This window comes from Dipodomys merriami, unplaced genomic scaffold (assembly GCF_024711535.1).
Source record: "Dipodomys merriami isolate MVZ:Mamm:240054 unplaced genomic scaffold, mDipMer1.0.p SCAF_10, whole genome shotgun sequence".
Taxonomy (NCBI): Eukaryota; Metazoa; Chordata; class Mammalia; order Rodentia; family Heteromyidae; genus Dipodomys; species Dipodomys merriami.
The window spans coordinates 49,064,213-49,080,911 of NW_027202271.1; the positions used below are offsets into that span (position 1 = coordinate 49,064,213).

The 16,699-nt window shown below is 39.8% G+C and overlaps 1 protein-coding gene across 2 annotated transcripts in view; it reads left to right on the forward strand.

Moving 5' to 3' along the window:
* Window positions 1-16,699, forward strand: part of Apaf1 (apoptotic peptidase activating factor 1) — an 85,822-nt gene that overhangs the window by 39,504 nt on the left and 29,619 nt on the right. For both annotated transcript variants that reach the window (XM_069990728.1, XM_069990738.1), the window contains exons 15-17: window positions 4,432-4,563; window positions 5,826-5,951; window positions 10,762-10,923. In XM_069990728.1, the coding sequence (XP_069846829.1) occupies window positions 4,432-4,563; window positions 5,826-5,951; window positions 10,762-10,923 (420 nt within the window). The remainder of the gene's footprint in view (window positions 1-4,431; window positions 4,564-5,825; window positions 5,952-10,761; window positions 10,924-16,699) is intronic.

The window sequence follows — 16,699 nt, forward strand, 5'->3', positions numbered from 1 at the left end:
ATGTCAGTTGAAATCTTTGAATAAATTGTGATTAAAAGTTACACAAAATCATTGCCTGAGGTCAGATTCCTGATATAAAATATACCTTTTTTCTTTCTTTGTTGGTCCTGGTTCTGGGGTCTGAACTCAGTGTTTTGTACTTACTAGGCAGATGTTCTTCCTCTTAAACTTTTTACTGTTTTAGTTAGTTATTTTTCAGATAGTCTCCTATGTTGGTCCAAGTTGACCTTGGACTGAACTTTTCTACACAGTCTTCTGTGTAGCTAATATAATAGATGTGAACCATCGTACCTGGCTTGTTTGCTGAGATAGAGTCTCATTAACTTTTTGTCTAACCTTAAACTGTGATCCTCCCTATCTCCACTTCCCTCAACTTTTTTCTTTTTTAGCCTTTCTGAACTGGCTTATGTGTTCAGTAAAAAATGAGTTTACTGGTATAAACAAATGAAGAAACAATAAAAGCAGTTTTTTTGTTGTTCATGTCAGTTGTGAGGCTTGAACTCTGGGCCTGGGTGCTTTCCCTTAGTTCTTCAGCTCAAGGTGAGCCCTCTACCATTTGAGCCACAGCACCACTTCTGTGGTTAATTGGAGATAAGAGTTTCACAGACTTTGAACCTCGATCCTCAGATCTCAGCCTCCTGAGAAGCTAGGGTTGAGCCACCAGTACCCGGCTTGTTTTTTTTTTTTTTTTTTTAGTACATATTAATGGTCCAAAATGAAAGTTTTTTTTGTTTTTTTTTTTTGTTTTTTTTGGGTCCGGTTGTGGGGCCTGAACTCTGGGCCTGGGCGCTGTCCCTCAGCTCTTCAGCTCAAGGCTAGCGCTCTACCACTTGAGCCACAGCACCACTTCCGGCTTTTTTTCTTTTTGTTTATATGGTGCTGAGGAATCGAACCCAGGGCCTCAGGCTTGCAAGGCAAGAGCTCTACCACTGAGCCACCTTCCCAGCCCCTGAAAGTTTTTTTTTGTTGTTGTTAGATATAGGGCTTGAACTCAGGGCCTAGGCACTTTCCCTGAACTCTTTTGCTCAAGGCTAGTGTTCTACCACTTTGAACCACTGTTCTACTTATGGTTTCATGGTGGTTAATTGTAGATAAGAGTCTCACAGACTTTCCTGCCTGGACTGGCTTCCAACTGCAGTCCTCAGATCTCAGCCTCCTGAGTAGCAAGGCTTACAGGTTTGAGCCACTTGTGCCTGGCTCCAATATACTAGCTTTCATTATGACATTTTAATACATGTGTGTAATGTACTTTGATCATAGTCTATATCTCTCTCTATTATCTTCTCTTGTTCTGTCACCTCTCTCCAATTAGTCTTAATCTAAGAAGAGCAATTTTTGTCTTTATTAATTACTTTTTCTTGTGTCTTACCTCTAAGTTTGCGTCTTGGGAGATGTCTTATCACTGCTGTATGGGCAGAAGACTTCACTTCAGGCTTTTTTTTCCCCCCAAAGGAATTGTAGAGTACTGAATTTTGCTGGCTGGCCAAGATAGTTGGTTTGGGAATTTTCCTTGACTTTTCAGTTGCTTGCAAAGGACTATAGAATGTCCAGATTAAAAAATGAGGCTTTGGAGCAGGGTGTCAGTGGCTCATGCCTGTAATCCTAGCTACTCAGGAGGCTGAGATCTGAGGATCCAGGTTCAAAGCCAGCCCAGGCAGGAAAGTCTGTGAGACTCTTAACTCCAATAAACCACTAGAAAACTGGAAGTGGTGCTGTGGCTCAAGTGGTAGAACACTCACCTTGAGCTGAAGAACTAAAGGACAGCACCCAGATCCAGAGTTCAAGCCCCACGACCAACTAAAAAAAAAAACAAAAACTGAGGCTTTGGGAAAACCTGCTTTTAGTATATTAGACTCAGTGGCTTTATAGCCAACAGTTAATAATTCACTCTGTAGCTTCTACTTTGAGTCATACTTGAAGTGCTGGGGACTTTCAAAGTTAGAGCTATGTGGAATAACAGTACTGAATTCCTGTTTCTTAGAGGTCAAAATATAAAATGAGAGGCTAAAAATTCATTCAAGAGCTTCAAAATAAAATAAACCCTTTGTCTGGGAAGGTGGCTCAGTGGTAGAGCGCTTGCCTTGCATGCATGAGGCCCTGGGTTCGATTCCTCAGCACCACATAAGCAAAAAGAAAAAAGCCGGAAGTGGTGCTGTGGCTCAAGTGGTAGAGTGCTAGCCTTGAGCTGAAGAGCTGAGGGACAGCTCCCAGGCCCAGAGTTCAGGCCCCATGACCAGACCAAAAAAAAAATAAAATAAAAAATAAAATAAAATAAACTCTTTGTTGCAGCCAATAATATTCAATGTACACATCTTGAGTGGATTGGTGAGTTAGGACAGATGAGGGGTCTTAAGAGGGATTATGTTGATCAGGATACATTGTACTTAAAAATTGACATGTTGAATTGAAACCTCTTTGTACAACTACCTAAAGACAATAAAAATAAATATGGACCTCTGAGGGATTCTAATAAGTTCTTGATAAGATACAAGGAATGGGGGGCCTGGGAAGGTGGTTCAGTGGTAGAGTGCTTGCCTTGCATGCATGAGGCCCTGGGTTCGATTCCTCATTACTACATAAGCAGAAAAAGCTGGAAGTGGCATTGTGGCTCAAGTGGTAGAGCACTAGCCTTAAGCTGAAGAGCTGATAGACAGTGCCCAGGCCCAGAATTCAGGCCCCACAACTGACCAAAAAAAAACCCCAAAAACAACAACCACAAAAGCAAAAACAGAGGGAATGCTCTGGGAGGAAACATGAATACCTCTAAAAGGTCAGAGTTTACGGAAGGAAATGAATGGTGGAGGGGATGAATTTGATCAAAGTGTGCTGTGTGCATGTATGGAAATTCTACAGTGTGTTAACTCAAAAATATTTTTTTTCTTTTTTTTGTTGGTTGTGGGGCCTGAACTCTGGGCCTGGGAGCTTTCCCTCAGCTCTTTAGCTCAAGGGGCCACTTGAGCCACAGTGCCACTTCCAGCTTTTTCTGCTTATGTAGTGCTGAGGAATTGAACCCAGGAACTCATGCATGCAAGGCAAACACTCTACCACTGAGTTACCTTCCTAGCCCAAAAATATATGTATATATTTTTTGTTGGTTGTGGGGCTTGAACTCTGGACTTGGGTGCTGACCCTCAGCACTTCAGCTCAAGGCTAATACTCTACCATTTGAGCCACAGCACCACTTCCGGTTTTCTGAGTGGTTTATTGGAGATAAGAGTCCCACGGATTTTTGTGCAGGGCTAGCTTTGAACTGCGATCCTCAGATTTCAGCCTCCTGAGTAGCTAGAATTATAGGCATGAGCCACTGGCGCTCCGCCCCAAAATAAATACTTTTAAATAAAAATCCAAGTTCTAGTAGAGGTTTATCAGATAATTTTGTCATATGGGAGCAGACTTTTTGCTTTTCTTACATATTAACAGAATGATTATTATTTTTAACTGTGAAAGGTTTTATACTACCAGCTTATTTGTGTTACATTATCAGTTTCTCAGTACAACTTGCAAAGTAAATAAGTATTGATCCCATTTTGCAGATGGGGAAAACCAATTCAGAGATGAAGGCACTTGGTTTTGCTCACATTAAATAATAACAATAAGGCTGCTAACTAGTTTTCTTTTGAACTTTTTTTTCCTCATTGAACTATCTTTCTTTACTTTTTTCTTCCTTTCTTTTGTTTTTATGGGCTTTGTGCAGTCTAGTAGACAATTACTCTACCACCCATGTGGTACCATGGGCTCTACGTGCACCATGTTCATTATCTCATTTGACATGTTAAGTTTTGTAGGACAGGTACAGTGTTTTGATTTTTTTTTTTTTTGGGTCCGGTCGTGGGGCCTGAACTCTGGGTCTGGGCGCTGTCCCTCAGCTCTTCAGCTCAAGGGTAGCGCTCTACCACTTGAGCCACAGCGCCACTTCTGGCTTTTTCATTTTTGCTTATATGGTGCTGAGGAATCGAACCCAGGGACTCAAGCTTGCAAGGCAAGTGCTCTACCACTGAGCCACCTTTCCAGCCCTGTTTTGATTTTTTAGAGGAGAGAACTGGCATGCAGGAAAGCTAAGGCTCAATGGGGGATACACAGATCATAGGTGGTAGAGTTGTGTTTTAGGCTTCACCAGATCTGAAGTCCATAATGTGATTCTCTTATAGGACTTCTTCACTGCTGTCTTTCACTACAAATGGGAAATGAGCATTATCATGCAGTGCTATTTGTGCTAAGGAGAAGATATGTGCGGATTTCACAGTAACCTATAAAACTTGAAGCAGAATATTGCTGTATTTTGAGAAAGGGGAGATTAGCATCATATTGGATGAAAAAAAATCTTTTATAACAAGATAGATAGCATCTACAAAGTGATTTATATTTGCCTTCCTGTTATCCCTTTGAGAATAATTTATTATTATAAACTTTTATTTTCTTTGTTCTCTTTAGATTTGGAATTCCGTGACTGGGCAACTAGTACATACCTATGATGAGCACTCAGAGCAAGTCAACTGCTGCCATTTCACTAACAGCAGTACTCACCTTCTCTTAGCCACTGGGTCAAGTGACTTCTTCCTCAAAGTAAGTGTGAATATTGAAAATTAGGTGTTTGTGTTTCCCCTGCCCTGTGCTTAGGGATTGCATTTAGGACTTTGTTCATGCTAAGCAAATACTGTAGTACTGATCTATATCCCCAGCCCCTTGATAGGGCTTTTTTCCCCCTATTTGTTGTCACAGTAATAGAAACTTCTATATTTACTTAAACAACAGCAACAACAAAGAGATAATATTAGTGCGTACTGATTCTAGATGCTTCAGTTATGGTCTTAGGCTCTAAGTTCTTCTCCATTTCTGGGTTCGCCTTCCCTCTCAGTTATTCAGTGATGCTATCCTGAGTGACTGGAAATGTGATCACCCTCAGCTCAGGTTTTCTTGGGTTTTGTAGCTCCTTATTACAGAAATAGAGAAACATGCCCTTTCCCCAATCCTATAAATCTAATATTAGAGAAGATGCTAATTCATCTCATTTGACTTATGATCATTGCTTTCTAATCCCAGTGACCAGTAGAATGGAATCCTTGGATTGTTTAAGGTCACAAGTTTAACCATGTAATGATAGGGAAAAAGAGGTAGAGTCAGTTCTGTTTGTATCATAACTGTAGCATGATTCAAAAAATAGTTCTTGCCCGGTATCAGAGGCTAATGATTCTTACATAATCTCAGTTACTCAGGGGCTGAGGATCTGAGGATCACAGGTTGAAGCCAGCCCAGGCAGGAATGTCAGTGAGATTCTTATCTCCAGTTAGCCACCAAGAAGACAGAAGTGGAGCTGTGGCTCAAGTGGTAGAGTGCAAGCCTTGAGCAAAAAAAGCTCAGGGACAGTGCCCAGGCCCTGAGTTCCAGCTCTAAGACCTACACACTGGAATAGGTCTTTGTCACCGTTTCCATTGTTCTCCCATCCCTACTCATCCACTCAAATTATAAACAACTTTTCTTAGACAATAAAAGATTTTTAGTGTTGGAACTGGAGACATAGCTCAAATGGTAGAGTGCTAGCTGTGAGTGAAAAAGCCAAGTGAGAGTCCACACACACACACACACAGAGAGAGAGAGAGAGAGAGAGAGAGAGAGAGACACACACACACACACACACACACAGACACATAGGATTTTAGCCTAGTTAGTAGTCCCAAGGTTTGGGAAATCTTAGAAATGACCATTGGACCAGTTGAGAATTCATGAACTCAAGTGATCCTTCCAAGAAGTAGGGACTACGTGTACATGGCATCATGCCTGGCTCCAGTACTGGTTTTTTATTTTATCTTTTAATTTTTCTCAAATAGCTTTGGGATTTGAATCAAAAAGAATGTCGAAATACTTTATTTGGCCATACAAATTCAGTCAATCACTGCAAATTTTCACCAGATGATGAGCTTTTGGCTAGTTGTTCAGCTGATGGAACATTAAAGGTAAGCCTTTGTACATCATTAAAATGGGTTATGATTTTATAGAAAGTCTTAAGATTTGGTAATGAATTGTGTGTGTGTGTGTGTGTGTGTGTGTGTGTGTGTGTGTGTGTGTCTGTCTGTCTGTCTGTCTGTCTGTCTGCTGGTCCTAGGGCGTGAAGACAGTCAGGGGCATGAGTGCTTTTCCTGAGCTTTTTTTTCACTCAAGGCTAGTGCGCTGTCACTTGAGCCACAATTCTACTGGCTTTTTTTTGGTACTTAATTGGAGGTAAGAGTCAGACAGACTTGAGTAGCTAGGATTATAGGCACTATAATTATATAGTATATAAATATATATATATAAACTATAACTATAATATTATATAATTATATATTATAGTGCTAGTAACATTTACACTTGACTATAGAAATCAAGACCTGTCCCAAACAAATGAAGACTTTTTAAGGTTTCTCTCTAGGTTTATAGAGATCTTAGTTTAATTTGAAGTGACATAGCAAGAGTTTATCATCTTTAAATATGTTTAATAAAGGCTAAAATATGCATCTTGTGATAGAAAAAGATCCCATAGGGGGAATGTTGCATCAAACTATATATATAGTTTATAGATTATATAGTACTGAAATAGGATTATAGCTCCTGATACCGAGCTGTTTTGTGATTTTGATAACAAAAATCATGGAACAATTTTTTTATTATCACTGTAACTAATCAATATAGCAATATAGTAACTTTCCCCCCTTTTTCAAACACTTTTCTCTGAATTTAGTAACTTTTGTTTTTCCATCTGCTTAGTGTTTTTCTTTTTTGTTGTTTGTTCATTTGTTTTGGCATTGATACCAGGGCTTGAACTCAGGACCTCATATACTACCTTAGGTTTCAGGCTCATGGCTAGTACCTATTGTTTGGGCCATGCCTTTATTCCAGTATTTGTGTTTTCTTTTCTTTTTTTTTTTTTAAATTTTTTTATTGTAAAGATACTATACAAAGGGTTACAGTTACATGAGTAAGGTAATGAGTACACTTTTTTTGGGGGGGGGGTCCAGTCGTGGGGCCTGAACTCTTGGCCTGGGTGCTGTCCCTCAGTTCTTCAGCTCAAGGTTAGCACTCTACCACTTGAGCCACAGCACCACTTCCGGCTTTTCTTTTTTTCTGCTTATGTGGTGCTGAGGAATCGAACCCAGGGCCTTAAGCATACAAGGAGAGCGCTCTACCACTGAGCCAACTTCCCAGCCCATGAGTACACTTCTTATTGAGCATTGTTACCCCCTCCATTGTTTTCCCCCTACCATCCAGTATTTGTGTTTTCAATGCTAAAAATAAAAGTATACTACCTAACTTGAAGTTATTCAGAATCAAGTGAGAGAAGAGGGTAAGTGAATAGATGAACCATAAAATGACAAAATTCTATACAGAGTTTTGTTTTTTTTTTTGCTTTGCTTTTAAGGAGACAGGGTCTTACTATATTATCGGCCAGGATGGCCTGAAACTCCTTGATTCAAATGATCCTCCTGTACTCTCCTAAGTGGCCGGGACCACAGCTGCATACAGCTGCACTCAGCCACATAGAGGATATTTTGAGAGCAGATGAGGACTTTTTTACCTGATGCTATAGATAAGGAACTCAGGTAACTTATGCTATAATCAGATGTTGTTTTCCTCTTTTGTTAAATTTCCTTTCCATTTTGTACTTTATACTGATTCCAGAGCTTATAGCCTTGGACATTCCTCCTCTCTCTCTCTCTCTTTTTTTTTTTTTTGGTTGATTATGGGGCTTGAACTCTGGGCCTGGGCGCTGTCCCTCAGCTCTTTAGCTCAAGGCTAGCACTCTCTTTTTGATGTTAAGATTCTTTGTATGAAAAGGTGGCATGAAGTAGACTACTGTGCAGGAATAGAGTAAGGTGGCTGTCTCCTTCACAAAGTGTTCTCCAAGCTGTCTGCTTGGATGCCACATTCCCCCTATGGGATCTTTTTCTATCACACGATGCATATTTTAGCCTTTATTAAACATATTTAAAGATGATAAACTCTTGCTATGTCACTTCAAATTAAACTAAGATCTCTATAAACCTAGAGAGAAACCTTAAAAAGTCTTTATTTGTTTGGGACAGGTTTTGATTTCTATATTCAAGTGTGAGTGTCACTAGCAGCAGGGACAGACATTTCTTTTTTTTTTTGGGGGGGGGGGTCCGGTCGTGGGGCCTGAACTCTGAGCCTGGGCGCTGTCCCTCAGCTCTTCAGCTCAAGGCTAGCACTCTACCACTTGAGCCACAACGCCACTTCCAGCTTTTTTTTTTGCTTATGTGGTGCTGAGGCATCGAACCCAGGGCCTCATGCATGCAAGGTAAGCGCTCTACCACTGAGCCACCTTCCCAGCCCCAGGGACAGACATTTCTACATCCTTGAGAGCCTAGAGTATGTTGGCTTTCCCACAGTGCTATGATGCTACTATCTCTGATTTGCACTGACACATGACACATAGTAAGCAGAAGTCCTACAAAATAATTTTAGATAATAGCATCTCGAGGTCAAAATCTTCTAAAGCTTTTACCATCTGAGAGGATGAGGACTGTAAAATTATTTTCTGCCCCAATAGCTCGTAATTTTCTAAGCATTTTGTATGACATCATATTGATAAGGATCTGTCTTTGATGGTAATTATTTATAAAATGTGAGTTTTATGTAAAGATTGTCATTTAAAGTATACAAGGGCATAGGGACTCTAGATACAGTACAATGATCTGCACAAAATGAAATGTTGGCATAGTTTATACTATCACTTAATATGAGAGATTTTATCACTGCTTGGCTAGTTGCTAAAGTACAGTCCAGTCCAGTGTAGGCTGGTGTAATGAAATTAGATTGTTAGCTTTCTTTACCTGTCTTAAATCCAAGTACTGTGGTTTAATTTTTCCTACTGATAGGGAAACAGGTATGATTTCTCATATATTCTGGGTGATATGATTGAATTCTGGGTGATAAGGCATTTATGTTTTGTTCTCTCGTTAGTATCAAGGAAGGTTCTTTTTTGTTGTTGTTGTTGCCACAGGTCTACTTCTAGCTTTTTTGGGGGGTAGTTAATTGGAGTTAAGAGTCTCGTGGGCCTGCCTGTAATCCTAGCTACTCAGGAGACAGATCTGAGGATTATGGCTAGAAGCTACCTTGAGCAGGAAAGTTCTTGAGACTCTTATCTCCAGACTGGGAATGTGGTTCAGTGGTAGAGTGCTTGCTTAACATCCATGGAGCCCTGGGTTTCATTCCTCAGTACCACATAAACAGAAAAAGCTGGAAGTGGTGCTGTGGTTCAAGTGATAGAGTGCTAGCCTTGAGCAAAAGAAGCTAAGAGATAGTGTCCAGGCCTTGAGTTCAAGCCCTAGGCCCTGAGTTCAAGCCTCAGGACTTCCCCCACAAAAAACCCCCAATAAAATGATGACTCTTATCTCCAGTTAACCAATTAACCACCAGAAACAGGAAGTGGTGCTTTGGTTCAAAGTGGTATAGCACTAACCTTGAGTGCAAAAGCTGAGACAGCACTCAGGCCTGGAGTTCAAGCTCCATGACTAACCAAAAAGAAGAATCTTACAGGCTTTCCTCTTCGGGCTGGCTTTGAACCTAGATCCTTAGATCTCAGTCTCCTGAGTAGCTAAGACTTACAGGCATGAGCCCTGACCTTGGGCTGTTTTATTTTCTGTGATCTCTTACTTTATTCACTTTATCCACATTTGTTGCAAGGGAGAAAGTTTAGTTTTTCTTCCATGTTTCATAGAACATATAAAATTTCTCTCAATTTAAAGAATTAAAAGCCAGGTGGATGGTGCATGTTACCTTCAAGGCAGAGATAGGAGGATCTGGAATTTAAGACCAGTCTAGAAAAACAAAGAAAATGAATTCAAATAGTTTAGGGATAATGTAGCTCAAGTGGTAGAATGTGCTTGATGCTCTGGGTTAAGTACTGCCAATAAATAGATGAATGAATGATGTACCTGATTGGGCAAGTCAGATTTTACCTGGGAGATATGCTTTGGAAACTGAGTTAAAGCTTGAGAAGCAAGTTGTTTTTTTTCCCCTTCTTTCCTCCTTGCCTATAACTCTTGCTTTGGCCATGGTAGCCATTATCATTATTATACTCATTGAGTTCTGGGAGAATAAAGAGGTTTTTCTCTTTGAGACACTCCAGCCTCAGGTGTATCTTTATGAAGACCTGTTTTTTTTTTGTATTATTCAAGTAGGTCTATTTAGAATGAAGTTAGAGTGTTTTGTACCCCATTTTCAAAAACCAGTTAGTTTCATAGCACTACTTAGCCCCACCAAGCATACAAGGAGCTTGCTTCCTTTCAGCGTACCTGTTTTCATTTTTAAGGACTATATTCTCTAGCAGCTCTGCTGGGTTATAATGTGGCTTGGATGGGGCCTGTGTACTTTTCCAGCTGTGTATATAGTTCTTGTGGAGCACACTGTGCATGGCCCAGCAGAGGGCAGCAGCAGCAAGTGGACTCTTCATCTCCTCTTTCTTACCCACTCAGACTTACTGTCAACACCTAATCTTACCCTCCTCCATACCATACGAGACTCTGTTAACTTTTTATCTAATTTTACATTCTGTCTTCTACATTTTGGGTAGTACTTCTAATTTTTTACTTTTAGGAAGATGCTGAATGAACCGGAAGTACTTATTTTAAAAGACATATAATCTTGCATAGGTTAAAAAGACTTCATTAAGTAGAGTATGACAGTTAATCTATTGAGATTCTGGAGATCTGAGTTAAGAGTAAAACAGAATTTTTGTTTAAAATTCTTTTTTTTTTTAATTTGAAGCTGTGGGATGTGAGATCAGCAAATGAGAGGAAAAACATTAATGTGAAACAATTCTTCCTAAATTCAGAAGATTCTCAAGAAGATATGGAAGTCATAGTGAAATGTTGTTCGTGGTCTGCTGATGGTGATAGGATAATGGTTGCAGCAAAAAACAGAATCCTTGTAAGTATTAGAATTTACAGCACATTTAGTCTGATATAAAGAAAATGAAAACTTCTAATAATGTTTGCATTTTCCACTGTTTTCTGACACTATAAAGTCTAGCTGTGTGATCTGGGGGACAGGATTCCCAGAATGCAGTTCTTCAAGCATACTCTAGGGGATGTGGAAGGCCTGCTCGTGAAAGACTTTCAGGTCTCACAGATCAGGGAAGCAGCTTGTTCTGCTTTCTCTATGAAAGGTACAGAGCAAGAGCCACATTTAACAACCTGGGTAGTCCTGCAGTACAATTGATGAGGTTGAGTCAGCGTTCCTCGAGTTATTTAAACCGTGAATACTTTCTGTATCACTCTTTAATTTTTTATTCTATTTTTATTTATTTACTCCTATTATAAAGATGATGAAAGGGGGGTTATAAGTTACATAAAATAGGTAAAGAGTACTTTTTTTTGGTTTTGTTTTGTTTTGCTATATCTGGGGCTTAAACTCAGAGCCTGGGCGCTGCCTCTGAGCTTCTTGTGTTGAAGGCTAGTGCTGTATCACTTGAGCCACAGCAGCATTTATGGCTTTTTCTGAGTAGTTTATTGGAGATAAGTTTCTTTATAGACTTTCCTGCCTGGGCTGGCTTTGAACCATGATCCTCCATATCTCAGCTTCTTGAGTAGCTAGGATTTCAGGTGTGATCCACTGGTGCCTGGCTAAGAGTACATTTCTTTTTGGACAATGTCACTCCTTCCCTCACTCCCAGTTTTTTCTCCCATCCCTACCCGTAAGTTGTATAGTTCATTTCCTAGTAAATACCACTGCTACATTTGTTTACCCTTTGACCCTCCATTTCCATGCCCCCCCCCCTTAAATGAACAAACAAGACAAAAACAAAAATAACAACAAAGAAAAAAATGAAAATTTCCTGGAGTTCATTTTGATAAATGTTATTTTATATGATCAAAATCACATAGTTATCGTGCCTTTGTCTTTCTCCCCTAAGAATATCTTACTGTGTGTGAATGCCTACAGTCCAATATAATTTATCATGCCCTGGTATATTTTAGCTGTAGCTTCTGCATATGAGAGAAAACATGCATCATTTGTCTTTCTGGGCTTGACTTACATCATTGCATTACTCTTTCTGGAACTGATTTCAAATACATTTACTTTAGTGATTTTTCAAAGTATTTTTAAATCCCTAAGGTTTTATATAGTATGATGACTCTAATAGAGATAAATACTCATTAACAATTGAGCCAGATTGTGATGTTTTCAAAAAGGAATGAAAAAGGTATGGGAAAAATGTGAGTAAGAAGAATATATCTTCCTCCTTTTTTCCCCCTTGTACTAGGGATTGAACTCAGGATTTTATACTTGTTAGACAAGTGTTTTACTACTGGAGCGTCCTCTCCAGTCCTTCTTTCCTTCCTTCCTTCCTTCCTTCCTTCCTTCCTTTCTTTCTTTCTTTCTTTCTTCCTTCCTTCCTTCCTTCCTTCCTTTCTTTCTTTCTTTCTTTCTTTCTTTCTTTCTTCCTTCCTTCCTTCCTTCCTTCCTTCCTCCCCCCATTTTTCTCTCTCTTTCTCTCTCCCTCACTTCCTCCCTCCCTTCTTCCCTTCCTCCCTCCCTCCCTTTCTCTTTCTCTCTCTCTCTCTCTCTCTCTCTCTCTCTCTCTCTCTCTCTCTTCCTTTCTTTCTTTCTTTCCTGTGTGTGTGTTGGTCATGGGGATTGAACTGAGGGCTTGAGAGCTATCCCTAAGCTTTTTTTTTTACTCAAGGTGAGTGCTCTATCATTTCAGCACAGTGCCACTTCTGTTTTTCTGGAGATTAATTGGGGATAAGAGTTTCGCAGACCGTCCTGCCTGGGTTGGCTTCAAACCACAGTCCTCAGATCTTAGTCTTCTATAGCTAGGATTATAAAATTATAGCTAGTCCTTTCATTTTTTTTGTCTTACCCAGCATCATTTTTTTATCTGGCTGGCCTTGAGCTGGTACCTCAGCCCCTGGTAACCTATAACATAACTTATGAATTTGCATATACTGGGTATTTCATACAAGTGGTCCATTTATGTCTTCATTTCATTGCACATAGAATTTTCAAGGTCCATCCATGTTGTAGCATGTATCTGAACTGCATTTCTCTTTGCGATAGAATAGTATCCTATCATGGCATGTGTTTGTATATATCAGATTTTATTTATTAATTCATTTTTGTGTGGATTCTTGACTTATTTCTACCTTTTGGCTATTATAAATAATACTGCAATGGACACTGGTATATAAATATCTGTTTGAGTTCCTGCTTTTAATATTTTTAATACCTATGAGTGGAACTGATGGGTCATGGGGTAATTCTGTATTTAGCATTTTAAAGAACTATTAGACTTTCCCCATAGTACCTGAACTATTTTATGTTCCTACAAGCAATGAATGTATAAGGATTCCAAATCCACTGTTTTTTTGTTTGTTTGTTTGGTTTTTTTTGTCGGAGCGGGGCGTGGGGTTCGAACTCTGGGCTTGGGCTCTATCCCTCAACTCTTCAGCTCAAGGTGAGCGCTCTAGCTCTACCCTAGAGCCACAGCACCACTTCCCGTTTTCTAGTGGTTTATAGGAGATAAGAGTCTCACAGACTTTTGTGCCTGGGCTGGCTTTGAACTGTGATCCTCAGATCTCAGCCTCCTGAGTAGTTAGGATTACAGGTATGAGTCACTGGTGCCTGGCCAAATTCACTGTGTTTTTTTTTTTTTTTTGTGAAAATACTGTACAGAGGGGTTACAATTAAATGGGCAAGACAATGAGTATACATTTCTCATCAAGCCTTGTAGCCTACTCCTTTGTTTCCCCTTCCCATTTCCCATCCTCCCACCCCAACCCTCCTCCCCCCCCACCAAAGTTGTAAAGTTCATTTTCTTTTTTTTTTGGTCCCGTGGTGGGGCCTGAACTCTGGGCCTGGGCGCTGTCCCTCAGCTCTTCAGCTCAAGGCTAGTGCTCTACCACTTGAGCCACAGCACACTTCCGGCTTTTTTGCTTATGTGGTGCTGAGGAATCGAACCCAGGGCCTCAGGCATGCAAGGCAAGCGCTCTACCACTGAGCCACCTTCCCAGCCCCCATAAAGTTCGTTTTCGACATAACGACTTGTACGTCTCATTGTTGCAATGAGTCCACCTGTATCCCTATTTAAACAATTTATTTTTGCTGTTCCCCTCCACTGTGTTTTTGATAACACTTGTTATTTTCCATTTTCAAAATTATATCCATCCTCTGTAGGAAGTGGTATTTCATTGTGGTTTAATTGTTTTCTAATGATCAGTGATGTTGAGGAAAAGCTTGCTGGGTTGCTTGCTAGGTTGCTTGTTTCCCTCATTCCTTACAGTTTTGGGATTTTTACTCAGTGCCTGTGCTTTTGAGGGAAAGAATTTTATTTTTTCTTTTTTTGGTCTTGGTAGCTTGAACTCAAGGCCTGGGTGCTGTCCCTGAGCTTTTTTGCTCAAGGCTAGCATTCTGTCACTTGAGCCACAGCTCCTCTTCTGGGTTTTTGGTGGTTAATTGGAGATAAGAGTCTCACAGACTTTCCTGCTTGGGCTGGCTTTGAATGGTGATCCTCAGATCTCAGCCTCCTGAGTAGATAATAGGATTATAGGTGTGAACACTGAATCTGGCTAAGGAAAGTTTTTAATTTTTTTCCTTCGGTCATGGGGTTTGAACTCTGGACCTGAACGGCTGTCCCTCAGCTCTTCAGCTCAAGGCTAGCATACTCTACCAGTTGAGCTACAACACCACTTCTGGTTTTCTGGTGGTTAATTGGAGTTTCAGGGACTTTCCTGTTTGGGCTGGCTTTGAACTGCAATCTTCAGATCTCAGCCTCCTGAATAGCTAGGATTACAGGCTGAACTACCAGCACCCAGCAAGAAATGTTTTTTTTTTTTTTTTAAAGATTAAAAAAAAATCTGTTCTAGTGAAAAAGAGATATAACTTTTATATGTATTTGTAAAACATAAATGATATACATTTATATATGTAGGAAATGCCTCATTATTTTAAAAACCTATAAGCTAGCTCCCTATTTCGCATGCTGGAATAAAACTGCCCCACAATAATCATAATTTCATGTAGATCCTAGTTTCTTACTCTGGTTTTTCCTTCTTCACTTTTGTTTCGCTCCCCACTTTAGTATTGCTTGTTTTTTCCTATTGTTACATCTTTTCTCTTTTGCTACTTCAGGATGGAGATAACTTCATATTCCACATTTGCCATATTTTTTTCATTCCCTCTTAGCACCTGCTTTATAAGAATACCTGCACCAGCAAACATCCAATATGATTTCCTGATCTTTGTTGTTTCCTCCACTGCTGTGCTCCTTTACCATCCACTTTGTCTCTTCGTAGCTCCCACTTGGAGTCTTTATTTTCTTCTTGAGGATTTTGCCCAGTGCTAAACAGCTAGACTGTATCAATATACTGTATGCACATACATACTTCACTATTTTGTTTTGTTTTGTTTTGTCTTGTTGGTCGTGGGACCTGAACTCTAGGCCTGGGCTCTGTCCTTCAACTCTTCAGCTCAAGGCTAGCGCTCTACCACTTGAGCCACAGTGCCACCTCCAACTTTTTCTGCTTATGTGGTGCTGAGGAATCGAACCCAGGGCCTCATGTATGGAAGGCAAACACTCTACCACCGTCCGAGCCCTCCCACATCATTTTGTCATTTGGGAAAAAAAAAACTGCAGAACATATTAAAACCTTCCAAATATTGAAGAAGGTATATTACTTAAAAAAAAGTTAGGTTTTTATTGGCTCAAAATTGAGAAAATGATTAATCATAATGGAATAATTTGGTGCTCCTGCAAAGAAATAGAAATGATTGAGTTAATTTAATTTTAGCAAGCTTTTCTCTATATTATTTTGATCATCTTCATTTATGAAGGTTCATTTTCTCTTTTGAATAAACAAGCATTTGGTAGAACTGCTCTGTATATTAATTTGTCTAGTCCATTCATTTATTCACAAAGATTTTATTTCTCTCTAGGCCAGCTTGAGAGAAAATTTGTGATGAGTTTTCCTTTGTATAAAATATGTGTCAGGGGCTGGGAAGTTGGCTCAGTGGTAAAGTGCTTGCCTTGCATGCATGAGGCCCTGGGTTCGATTCCTCAGTACCACATAAACAGAAAAAGCCAGAAGTGGTACTGTGGCTCAAGTGGTAGAGTGCTAGCCTTGAGCTAAAGAGCTCAGGGATGTGCCCAGGCTGAGTTCAGACCCATGACTAGAAAAAAAAAAGTGTCAAATAAGTCATATTATAGAAGTATATGGAACTATATCTTATTTATGATTATCAATAATATACTACCATTTATGAGTAATGATGGTAGTTTTTTTGTTGTTGTTGTTGGTCATGGGGCTTGAACTCTAGGCCTGGGAACTGTCCCTCAGCTCTTCAGCTCAAGGCGAGTACTCCACCACTTCAGCCACAAGCGCCACTTCCAGTTTTCTGGTGGTTAATTGAAGATAAGAGTCTCATGGACTTCCCTGCCCAGGCTGGCTTTGAACCATGATCCTCAGATCTCAGCCTCCTGAGTAACTAGGATTACAGGCACAAGCCACTGATGCCTGGCTAATGATGGTAGTTTTGTAGGACTTACATTTTATGTTTGATTTGAGGCATTAAAAAAATAAATTTAGATTCAATTTGCTTCTAGCTGATCCTTTAAAAATGGTTTTCTTTATAAATAGTTGTACAAAAGGGCTTCAACTTAACATTTCAATTTATTAATTATTTTATTATCCTTAAGTAATTATTA